Consider the following 12,826-nt stretch of genomic DNA (forward strand, 5'->3'; position numbering starts at 1 on the left):
CAGGGAACCTTTCCCAATTTCTTTGTTGCGGGATTTTGGAATTTTTGGTGCCATAAAAAAACCTTTATTATTTTCTGGGGGAAAGGAAATTTTTAAGGTGCCATGGAACCGAAATTTCAGTTGCCGGGGGGAATTAATGTTGCCTGGAACCAAAATTTCCATTTTCCAGGGGGAAGGAATTGGGTTTCCCCAGGAACCTAAAAATCATTTTTTGCAGGATTTGATTTAATTTTTGCCAAAAGAAACTGTTTTTAGTTGCTAGGGGGGGAATTTTAAGGGTTCCCTTTGGAAACCTCAATCATGTGCCAGGGGGGGAATTTTAAATTTGGTTCCCTTTGGAAAACTATATTCACATTTTCATTGGGAGCAAACTTATTTTGGATTTTTTCCTTTCGGAATGCTTTTCAATAAATTTCCAAACCTTTAACGTTTTCCGGTTGGCTGAAAAAAAATAAACACCAAAATTTTCATGACTTTAAATTTTAAAAAATTCTTTTATGAAAATGAATTTTTTAAAAAGGGCCCATTATGCTGCACAAAATGCATGTTTGTTTCTTTAAAATGTTTTTGATTTTTCATGTTGTGTTAGTTACTCCGATAATCATCTTTTGCTTCCTTTACTTTTTTGCTCTTAAACAATTACTTAAATGCTATAAAGCTCATGTTTACCTTTTCTAAGTAAGAAAAAAATATTCATTTCTGAAGCAAAATGTGCCTTTAAAGATTAAATCTGTTACAGCGGTGGTAATGAATATATTCTCCAAATATAATGAAAAACAATAAATCTTTCTATAAGGACCAATTCCATTCTCATAATTAAATGGAAGGCCAAAAACAAAATGCCTTGGCCACTTGTATTTTTACAACTTTATTTGAATTTGAATTTTTTGAATTTCATATTTGAAACTCCATTAAAATTTTATATTTAAAGGTGATTGCTTTTTAAGTAATTTCTTGACCAACAAGCAATTATCATAGTATTGCAAAAACAATCCCTAATCCCCCACCGGAAGAGCCCCAAACAAACAAATTTTGAAGGGCCCAAATTTTGGGGCCCCCCCCCTTCACTTATGTTTCCTTTTTTCTTAAGTAAAATTTTTTGAAAAAATTTTAAAAATACACAGGGAAAAGTTTTTTTTGTTTTAGGGCAGACGGACTGAAGGCCCCTCTTTTAAATGATTTTTTTAAAAACCCCCTTTTTCAAAAATAAAATTTTTTAAATCCATCAAAGATTGAAGAAGTTTGGGGTAAAAATTTCCCCAAATTTTTCAAAAAAAAAATCCCAAGTTCAAAAGGGCAAATTCTGGAAAAAAGTCTTGCTAAGTATTGAACACTCACAAATGGGTTTAGGACAATAAGAAAATTTAAAATTTAAGTTTTTAAGAATCATTCAGAAAAAAGTTTTTAAAAAAAAAAAATTTTTTTCATGAAAATTTTAAGTTCAAGGAGGTAATTCTGAAAAAATTTGTGCTAGAGTTGTAAACCTTGTCACATATGATGTGGATGATGACAAGCAACTTATATTTAAAGTTTGAAGAAAATACCTTAAGAAATAAAGAACTAATAGTGAAAAAACTTAAAAACAGAATCAGAAATCTTGAAATTCAGTCTATTTGTTGCCATAGCAACCAGAATTTTCAACATAGGAAGATAAAAAAGGATGTGCATAATTTCCATACTGCCATCTACCCATATGTCAAGTTTCATAAACATATTTTCAGTACTTTTTGTGTTATCACTGGATCCAGGTTATGTGTAAAATTTGCCATATTTTCAGTCTATTTGTTGCCATAGCAACCAGAATTTTCAACATAGGAAGAAAAGAAAAAGACGTGCATAATCTCCATACTGCCATCTATCCATATATCAAGTTTCATAAAAATATTTTCAGTACTTTTTGCGTTATCGCGGGATCCAGGTTATGTGTAAAATTTGCCATATTTTCAGTCTATTTGTTGCCATAGCAACCAGAATTTTCAACATAGGAAGAAAAGAAAAAGACGTGCATAATCTCCATACTGCCATCTATCCATATATCAAGTTTCATTAAAATATTTTCAGTACTTTTTGCGTTATCGCGGGATCCAGTTTTGTGGACGGACGGACTGACGGACGGACAGACGGACGGACTGACGGACGGACGGACGGACAGACGGACGGAGGGTAAACCTAAAGTCCCCTCCGGTAAACCGGTAGGGGACTAATTAAAAAGATACAGAGCATGTGTTTTCTAAGTATAAAGCAAATGTCATGAACGTGAATATTACCTTCTGTATAAACAGCTCTGTCAAACTGGCCTGCAGCTAGAGGCAAGGAACTGAAATAATTAATAAAAGAAACATGTTAAATTCTAAACTATTGATATTTAATACACTGGATATAAAAGCTGCTCTCCGATTGGTCAAGAGCATTTGTCTCCTTTGTCATAACTGGCCCAACTACTATTCCATTTTCGAGTCAAGTCCAATTTTCACCGTAATCAAGGTAGCCAATGAGAGGGCAGCGGGCTTGGGAATGTATTTAGGTGACAGTTAAGGTTCGGTATAATCATTCATCATACACTGTAAGAAATATTGATCAGAATACTTTCAAAATAGCCAGTTTTTTCACTTAATATTTAACCTTTTAGTCAATGTTATAGTTGAACAGCTTTTTCTAGCCTTATCGGTAAAGGAAGACCTATGGGTTAATCAATACTGCATATTTTCAGCCCTTTGAGTAAACCTCGGAAGAGATGTTTAAAACCAATAATTGTACTCGGCCATATTACCTGTCAAAATTTTCTAAACTGATTCTACAGTCAGTCTGGCCTAGGCCTGCCTATACTTCCATGTAAATGAACAGCACTTAAAACCATTGCAGATATATTTTTTTAGTGTATTCTTCAAAAATCTCTAAAATTAGAACAGTTTTTAATTCAAAGTTTGATCAGTCCATTATACAATGTACACAGCAGGGTCAAAGAATCTTAATGTTGAAATCCCTAAAATGAACAATGTAATCTTCTGAAATCATAGCAGGACCAGTTCATTTTACCAACACAGCAGGGTATAGGTTAAGGAACATTTATGTTGACATCCCTAAAATGAACAATGTACTCTTCTGGAATCAGCAGGACTAGTCCATTATACAAACACAGCATGGTATAGCAACTTTTATGCTGAAATCCCTAAGATGAACAATGTAGTCTTCTAAAATCATAGCAGGACCAGTCAATTTTTATAAAATCAGTTGAAAAAATGGGGTCAAGACTTACCAATCTCTAGCTGGTTGTATTGCTACTTCAAATATCGCATATACTGGATGGTGGTCGGATAATCTAACATTGGATGGTGAGTCATAATGTGTACATACAATAGAATTCTTCTTCTTTGCTTGAAACAAAACACGATCCTGAAAATATAAACATATTTTTTTTCTGTAAATAACAAAAGCAAAAAAAAACACATCCTACAAGTTACAAACAACATAATCTAAATATATTTCATTTAACATACCTCAAATGAGAAGAATTTTTTTAAAAATTGTGTGAACTTGAATTTTTAACATTTTTATCATTTTCCCCATTTACCTTTATTAAACCTTTTTGTGATTTTTAACATGCAAACATGTCTATGACCCATGACGGTATTGTCATTATTACAAGATTACAAGATAGATAAGCCAGTTCTGGTGTCTTCGATACAACCTGGTGTTTTGTTGGATAAATGTCAGATAATGGTGTATTCTACTTAAAGCAAGAACCTGTGTAGCATGATTAACCTTTATATAGCAAAGTTTATTTTGAGCCGTGTCACGAAAAAACCAACATAATGGGTTTGCGACCAGCATGGATCCAGACCAGCCTGCACATCCGTACAGTCTGATCAGGATCCATGCTGTTCGCTTACAGACCCTATAACAAGTAGAGAAACTGATAGCGAAACGGATGCACAGGCTGGTCTGGATCCATGCTGGTGGCAAACCCATTATGTTGGTTTTGTCATGAAGTGGCTCATTTATTTTTCTGTTTGTTGATTTTCCTGCTTTTTTACTACCAATTTGAACATATTTTTTTTTTTGCAATATCTCAGTGGTCAATTGAGCCTTCTTGAATAACTAACAAGTTATCACAAATTCTGAGCAAGCGACTGACTGTTAATAGTCTAATACCACATGACCTCTTAATCAAGGGTGAGCAACAAATGATCGTTACACTCAAGTCTCAAGAAAAATTGCACAGAGAAATAACAACTTGTCAAGGATCAAACCAGCATAGTCTAATGCTCTCCGTAATAAGCTAACTAGGTGAACTACAGCAAAGTTTTAAATATTGAGACTTAATTCTTAAAAAACTTAAAACTTACGGTATATGATGGAATTCTATTTTTAGATGATGTATCGAATGTATCATGCCCTATATCATATTTATATGTAGGTCGGAAGTTAATCCTGCCTTCCTGAAAACCTTGAAATATGCTTCCTGAAAACATATATACATGTATAAATTAAACTGTTGTTTCAGAAACTGTAAAGATATCTATCATAAAAGCAAAGTAAATGTTACATTTAATGTAACAGTAAAGTATACTGGTTTGGGAGATAAACTCGGCCGAAAATCGGTGTTATTGGGGCATATTTCATTTATTTGTTTACGTATTCTGATGAATCTTACACCATTATAAACTTCAGCTCTTCGATATTCTGGTATCACCATAAAAGTTATATTTAGAAACAAGACGGGTAATTTTGAGAGGCCTTGAAAGAGGTACATAAAAAGCACATTTTTAACACGCGCGAGTAGATATTTTCGGCTCTTTGTTTTTCTTCTTAAATCATTTTTAATAAGTAAATTAAAACGTAGAATAACATGTTTAGACATTTTATTATTCCTTTGCTATTCATATATGTCAAATAAAAAAATATTTTTTATCAGAAATTTTCAATAAGGACTGTTAATTTTATACCATGTTATGTAAAAAAAAAACAACAAAAAACTCGGATACTTTTTTGTAAAACGACATGCAGTTTCATTTATTAACATACGAAACATGTAGTTTTAGAATTAGTGATTCAAATGTATTTTGGCTTGGGTAACTTCGTAATTTAACAGTCTCAGTGAAGAAGAAATTAAATTAGTGGTATTCAACCGACACAATAACATATCAAGGAGCATTTAACATCAGTTTTTCAATCCATTGCACTAAAAGGTTACATTTGTGATTTTTTGTGCAATCGGACTTTTTCTGAGTTCGCAAGACAAAATTGAGTCTAAATTCATCTACAAAATGTATCCGTGAACATCGTCTGCTTTACCGGTAGTCGGTCAATATATAAAAGTAACCCTTTACGGGCCTCAAAATGAGCATCTACTGCGCATGCGTACAACAATCGGATTTCCCATACTATTTATATGCATGTTTTTTTTAAACAAACGGGTAAATGTCTGTGCTATTTTTTAAATATCTTACCAAACTTGACAAAATTTCCAGATATTGTCGAATTCCAGCGTTCGTACGAGATGGTGAGCTTGATTACATTAAAAAAGCCGATAAGTCGATTAAATTATAAAAAGCCGAGTTTATCAACCAGCCGAAGTTATCTCCCCAACCAGTACATATTTATATTTATAACAGTAACATACATTTATTATAACAGAAAAGTCAAGACATTTATCAAAACAGAAAGGTAAACCAGTGAAGTAAAGAATTTATTATAACAGCAAAGTAAATACATGTAATATAACAGTAAAGTAAGGTAAAGACATTTTTATAATAGCAAAGAAGTCTTTCATTTTATAATATAACAGCAAAATAAAGGTCTTAAAATTAGGAAAGTAGAAATATTTATTATAACAGCAAAGTTAATACATTTAATATAACAGTAAAGTAAAATAAAGACATTTTTATAATAGCAAAGTAGTCTTTTATTTTATAATATAACAGCAAAGTAAAGGCATTTATATTAGGAAAGTAAAAATATTTATTATAATAGCAAAGTTTGTTTGTTTGTTTCGTTTTACGCCTTTTTCCAACAGTATTTCAGTCATATAGGCGGGTAGTTTCCTAACCATCACTCCTGGAGAGTTACACCAGTACTAGACTACCTTCCTCCTTGCTAAACTACCAAAGCATCTCCCGGGGATAGAACCCACGCCAGAGAGGTAACTGGATTAGAAGTCATCGACTCTTAGAACCCCTCGACCACAGAGGCGGTCTAATAGCAAAGTAAAGGCATTCATAATAATAGCAAAGTAAAGACATTCATAATAATAGCAAAGTAGAGACATTTATGTAACAGCATAGGCGTTTAGAGTTTGTAATAAGTTCAAGTATCTGGTTTCAAGCATTAATTTTTCTTTCTTATAATTCTAAGCCAGTTCCCAATAAGGGAGATGACATTTAAGCTTACCTTCTACAATAAGTTTAGACAGTTGGTCCCCGGCTAGAAGGTCTTCATAATTTGTATGCTCTTGCTGTTCAATGTATTTGACAATGTCCTCGATAGCTTGCTTGCCTTTGTAAGCCTCGATACGGAAGTTTAGATCTCCCATCCAGAACACACTGTCAAATCGGGTTGTAACATCTATATGGATGAAAAAAATGTTTTATTTAATTATTTGAATTTTCATATGTACGAGAAATGTAGCAAGTGCTACATAAAGATGAGCATTTCTTTACAGGTACCGTTATGTATCACATTATGTGGAAAAAAAAGAAAGTAAAAAAGGAATTATTAAAATCACATAATACTCAAGTCACTTGTTTTTGTGTGTGAAATATGGAAATCCCCATAATTCTGACAAGAGCATGCTATCTGACAGAGTCACAAAAATAACCGATACCTTAACTGTAACTTCATATGAAACCATTCAAAATCTCTTGCTTGATTTGAACTCGCAGTGAAAAGAGACGGGTATAAATAATTATCACATACCCGTGCCACTTTTTGGAATCAGTAAAAATGGTATTGCACGGCCGTGCATATATTTTGACGTGACATCATTAATTTTGTTTTATACAAACATAAGAGTGATGACATGTTAAATGTTAGCATTGAACAATTACTATATAGGCGTGTCAATAAAAAATTTGTTCTTTTTCACTTCAAACGGTATTTATTTTTGGTATGTGATAAATAGAATATTAAAGTGGTGTAAGATTATTACTGAATTTATTGAACTTGTTGCAGAAAATAAAATACACAGTTTTATTCAACTCCATTAATAAATTCAGTATTGACCTGACACTCATTTCTTTTACACTTTGATCTACAGACATATGGTGTTTAAGCACCCTCACTTAAATTGTGGGGGGAGGAAATTGTGGAATTTTAGAGAACTTTGAGAAATTCTTAACATTTGCAAAAGCTACCTTTAACATACTTAATAAATTAAGAGAAAAAAACAAAACAACAAAGTTATTATGAATTTTGAATAGGGCGTTAGATATGGGTATCTGGTGATAGGGTAAAAATGCTTAAAGATAATAAACTACCTAATAGACCACATTATCTTTCAGATTAGCTACACTACTTAGTGCTGCTCCATATTTGTCTTGAGAGATTCAACTAAAATATCTTCCGACACAAAATTAAACCAGTCTACACGACTTCTTATAATACTGCACCCCTGTAACCTCACTTATCATTGGATAATTGTGTTTAGTTTTATATACAATGTACAAGTCTGCTGTTGATTTATGAAGAAATCTTTCTTTTTCTCTAAAAAAAATGATGCTTGCTGTATTATAAATTTGTTATAAATATTTCTGACAGATTAAATGGCCGTATAATTAACGGTTGTTTGCAATGTAACCCTTGCCGCATATTTAAAACTAGAGGATGCTTTTGTAAAAAAGCGCATGTCTCCCCCACTGCTGAGAATAACTGTGAATGGAAACAGGAATGGAAATGGAGATAAGATAATGTAAATACCCGGTAGTCACTTCAATGAAGGCTGTCTATGGATGGTTTCTATTGTTAAGGTTGTATGAGAAGATGCTTCCTAAACTGTTTGTTTTTAACCAGGTATTCAATTTTGAAAATCCTGGTTATTCAATCAGCGAATGGCAGGCGGGCGTCAAACGAAATTGCACTTGATGGTCATATCATATATAGTTTCACAAATGAAATTAAATGAAATTGTGTCTGCTCCATAATTCTTCAAACCTTTAAAGGATTTTGATGATACTTGAAACAAACGTTTGACCTACTGACCCCAAAAACAATAGGGATCATCAGCTCTATAAGACCAATCATCCTATGAAGTTTGAGGGCTGTAGGTCAAAAGGAACTCTAGTTATCATCCGGAAACGAGAAATTGACCAACGGTCACTGTGACCTTGACCTTTGAACTACTGACCCCAAAAACAATAGGGATCATCTGCTCAATAAGACCATTCATCCTATGAAGTTTGAGAGCTGTAGGTCAAAAGGAACTCTAGTTATCGTCCGGAAACGAAGAATGGACGGACGGACTGACGGACGGACGGAGAGGGCAAAAACAATATGTCTCCCCCCAGTTTGAGGGTTGTAGGTCAAAAGGAACTCTAGTTATCATCCGGAAATGAGAAATTGACCAACGGTCACTGTGACCTTGACCTTTGACCTACTGACCCCAAAAACAATAGGGATCATCTGCTCTATAAGACCAATCATCCTATGAAGTTTGAGGGCTGTAGGTCAAAAGGAACTCTAGTTATCATCCGGAAACGAGAAATTGACCAACGGTCACTGTGACCTTGACCTTTGAACTACTGACCCCAAAAACAATAGGGATCATCTGCTCAATAAGACCAATCATCCTATGAAGTTTGAGGTCTGTAGGTCTAAAGGAACTCTAGTTATCATCCGGAAACGAGAAATTGACCAACGGTCAGTGTGACCTTGACCTTTGACCTACTGACCCCAAAAACAATAGGGATCATCAGCTCTATAAGACCAATCATCCTATGAAGTTTGAGGGCTGTAGGTCAAAAGGAACTCTAGTTATCGTCCGGAAACGAAGAATGGACGGACGGACGGACTGACGGACGGACGGACTGACGGACGGACGGACAGGGCAAAAACAATATGTCTCCCCCAGAGGTGGGGGAGACATAATAAAAAGGTTTGAAAATTATATAGGGCCATATGATCTGTCAAAGATCTTTATAAATTATAATAAATAAAGGAATCTCACCTGCTGAGCTGCCGTTGGGCGAGCCTGTATTGCCCTGTTTAGGTAAGTTTAAATTCTTGGTAATTTTTGTAAAATCATCTAGCCTCTCTCTCTTCTTACCATCACCAGCTGAAAATAAAACAAAATCACATACATGAATAGAGGATATTGAATGAGAGGAAGTTTATTACTTAATTTATTGAACGAGTTAGATTAAATTATTTTATGTGAGCTTCTGGCAAGCATAATATATTTTTATTCAACACGTTCAATGAATTTAGTACAGAAGCTACATAAATATGATATTCTACTTACTGCATATCCAAAATATATACTGTTTTAAGAAGAAAAAGAATTACATTTTCATTAAACAAATCACATGCAATCAAAGAAACCCTCCAATACCACCCCCAAGTAAGTAGTTAGTTAATACAATTACGATAGATATTGATTTAGTAGTATAACAAGCAAGAAAGCTTTTATCATTTTACCCCTATGCATTAAATTTTCGATATATGCATTTTATTATTTACATAGTGTGCATGTAATCTATTTAATTCTATGACTTTTATACATAGCTTTTAAAATGTTGTTTTTAAACTAAACTATTAAATTTTAAGACTTTTATACATTTTTTTTTTTTTACAGTTTTTTAAATTCAGTCAAGTAGCAACAAAATGAATTCATTTTGACATTTCGTGTTGTACTTTCTAAATAAGTCAGAATTAAAGATCAGTTACTGGTCAATGACATTATAATAGTTAGAGGCTTATTTCAAGGCCGACTAACTTTTAAATTAATTTTGACGGTAACAAAATAGTGGCCTATCTTCACAACTGACTTATAATTGAAATTTTAGGATATCACATACTGGAAAAAGAAAGCAGAAATTAACAAGAGTTGTCACAGGAGACATCGAAGCTCGACTAATAAAATACGGGACGCAGTAAGAAGACAAAACTATGAAAGAAAAATCAATTATGAATAATTATGTACTAAGTTATAGTAAGAAAATATTTGTTAACATAAATTCCAAGTTCAAGGGGGAATTCTTCTGGGAATAGTCACGCTAGAGTTATGAACCTTGTCATGCAACATGTGTACACGTAATGATAAGAAATATATATTTGTAGTTTGATATAGATACCTTAAAAAGTAAAGAAGTTATAATATTTCTTAAAGAAAATCCAAAGTTCAAAGAGAGATAAATTTGAAAATATTGCTTCAAGAGTTATGAACCTTGTCACATAAGATGTAATTGATGATAAGGAATAAATTGAAGTAGATACCTTTAAAACTAAAGAAGTTATAGTAAAAAAAAACATTTTTCAAGTAAAAAAAATCTAAGTTTATGGGGAGATAATTCTTTAGTAGTTAATGATAACTTATAGGAATATATATTTGAAGTATGAAGTTGATCCCTTAAGAAATAAATAAGAACAAAAAATTATATTTTTTAAGGAAAATTCTAAGTTCAAGGGGAGATAAATCTGAAAATATTGGGGCTAGAGTTATGAACCTAGTCACATAAGATGTGGTTGATGATAAGGAACATATATTTGAAGTTTGAAGTTGATACCTTAAGAAATGACAAAGTTATAGTGAAAAATATTTTACTGCACCAAAACTTTAATCTGAAATCTGGAAGCGGATGACAGCTCTCCATATACTTATATAGTCGACCTAAAAATAACATGAAATAAGTAGACAAGACAAGACTTACGTGCAAAATGACAATTGATGAAGATGAATGAAGTTCCGAAGAACTGAAAGCTGATTGCTATAGCACCTTTTGTTTTTACCATGGTTACCGCCCTCGTCTGTACAAGGTCATCCTCTGGCACTGTAATAAATAACAGTTTAGTTTATACAGAATATATTTCATTTCCATTATTTAGGGGCACTACAAGATTATAAACATTTATTAATACTTTCATATTCATTCCTGAAACCAACTTGTTCTAAGCATTGAGTGTAAAGGTTTTCTTACTCAAGGAAACAACAACTTGCCAATGACAGAGTTTAAACCCACACAGCCACTTACTTAGTCCCATGTGTAAACTACAGAAGGCTGCTTGCTGTAATACCACTGTAAACAGTGTATGGTTTGATAACAATGCATTTTGTCCCTTAAACACAAAACTTTAACACTATGTTAAACTAAATTGCTTCCTTAGCGCCACCTATAAAATCATTCTGCCTTCAACCCCTCAACCACCCCCACATCACCCCCATCATCATACTGTAATCGGCAAAAATCTTACTTGTACAAAACCAGATCAGATCTCTCTTAACAAACACGGCTAGATGTAACGCCCCATGAGCCGCTGAATGAAACAACACATGTGACGGTCCTATAGTCTCTTGTAACAATATCTCCCATTCTTTCCTGCAAAAAAATTAATTGAAAAATTAATTGAAAAATTCAATGAAAAATCAATGAAAAATTCATTGAAAAATCATTGAAAAATTATTGAAAAATAAAAATCAATGAAAAATTATTGAAAAATCAAAGAAAATAATTGAAAAATCAAAAATCAATGAAAAATCAATAAAAATTAATTGAAAAATTCAATGAAAAATCAATGAAAAATTCAATGAAAAATTCATTGAAAAATCATTGAAAAATTATTGAAAAATAAAAATCAATGAAAAATTATAGAAAAATCAAAGAAAATAATTGAAAAATCAAAAATCAATGAAAAATCAATAAAAACTAATTGAAAAAATCAATGAAAAATCAATGAAGAATTCATTGAAAAATCATTGAAAAATAAAAAATCAATGAAAAATCAATGAAAAATTATTGAAAAATCAAAGACAAATAATTGAAAAGTTAAATTTAGACTTGACTCATATGAACAAGAACATAGCATTTCTGGTGTCTCACTTCTACTATCTTTAAACTGATAGCCCTTTATTTTTTATTTGTCTTCTTGCTTTATCAAATTATATTATTTCTTTACTGTACTCTCAAAAACAGGAAAACATTAATTACAAGTAATTTTGAAACAGAACTTCAAAATAACATCTAGATAATGGCAAAATTTGCCTGAAATAATTACACTTGTACCAAAAAGTAATACTTACTTGTTCATTGCATTTTCCTGAGTTCCTATGGCGTAGATATCCTGGACATACTCGCTGACTTCAGGCAATAGAAAGTCGTCCAATGGCTCCCTGCAGTCCTACACATAAAATAATACATTAACTCATAATCTCCCTGCAGTCCTACACATGAAATAATTCATTAACTCATAATCTCCCTGCAGTCCTACACATAAAATATTTCATTAACTCATAATATTCCTGCAGTCCTACACATAAAATAATTTATCAACTCATAATCTCCCTGATATCCTACACATAAAATAATTTATTAACTCATAATCTCCCTGCAGTCCTACACATAAAATAATTTATTAACTCATAATCTTTCTGCAGTCCTACACATAAAATAATTTATTAACTCATAATTATACACTTTAACTAGAAATGTGTGGGCATGCCACAGATGCCCCATACGCAGCCAAAATTTCAAATGTTATAATAATTTTGAGTTCCAAATTTGTTTGCACAAACTATTTTTTTTCCATTCTAAGTTCAAAGCACTTAAACTATTAAATGTTAATAAACACAAACAATTTTTTATACAAAGTTCAAGGCCATGAAAATATTCAGTGTTAA

General features: G+C 32.4%; 1 protein-coding gene across 1 annotated transcript; it reads right to left on the reverse strand.

Moving 5' to 3' along the window:
• Positions 1–349: 349 nt before the first annotated feature.
• Positions 350–12,623, reverse strand: LOC132749164 (phosphatidylinositol polyphosphate 5-phosphatase type IV-like). The gene is made up of 9 exons (XM_060738867.1): positions 12,230–12,623; positions 11,404–11,528; positions 10,863–10,982; positions 9,161–9,268; positions 6,391–6,564; positions 4,347–4,462; positions 3,257–3,393; positions 2,217–2,317; positions 350–441 (listed from the first exon to the last, which is right to left on the reverse strand). Exons 1-9 carry the CDS (start codon positions 12,235–12,237, stop codon positions 350–352), a joined length of 981 nt encoding a protein of 326 aa, XP_060594850.1. The 5' UTR covers positions 12,238–12,623.
• Positions 12,624–12,826: the final 203 nt, after the last annotated feature.

Source organism: Ruditapes philippinarum, unplaced genomic scaffold (genome assembly GCF_026571515.1).
Source record: "Ruditapes philippinarum isolate M1 unplaced genomic scaffold, ASM2657151v2 ctg4443_1_1_1_1, whole genome shotgun sequence".
Lineage (NCBI taxonomy): Eukaryota > Metazoa > Mollusca > Bivalvia > Venerida > Veneridae > Ruditapes > Ruditapes philippinarum.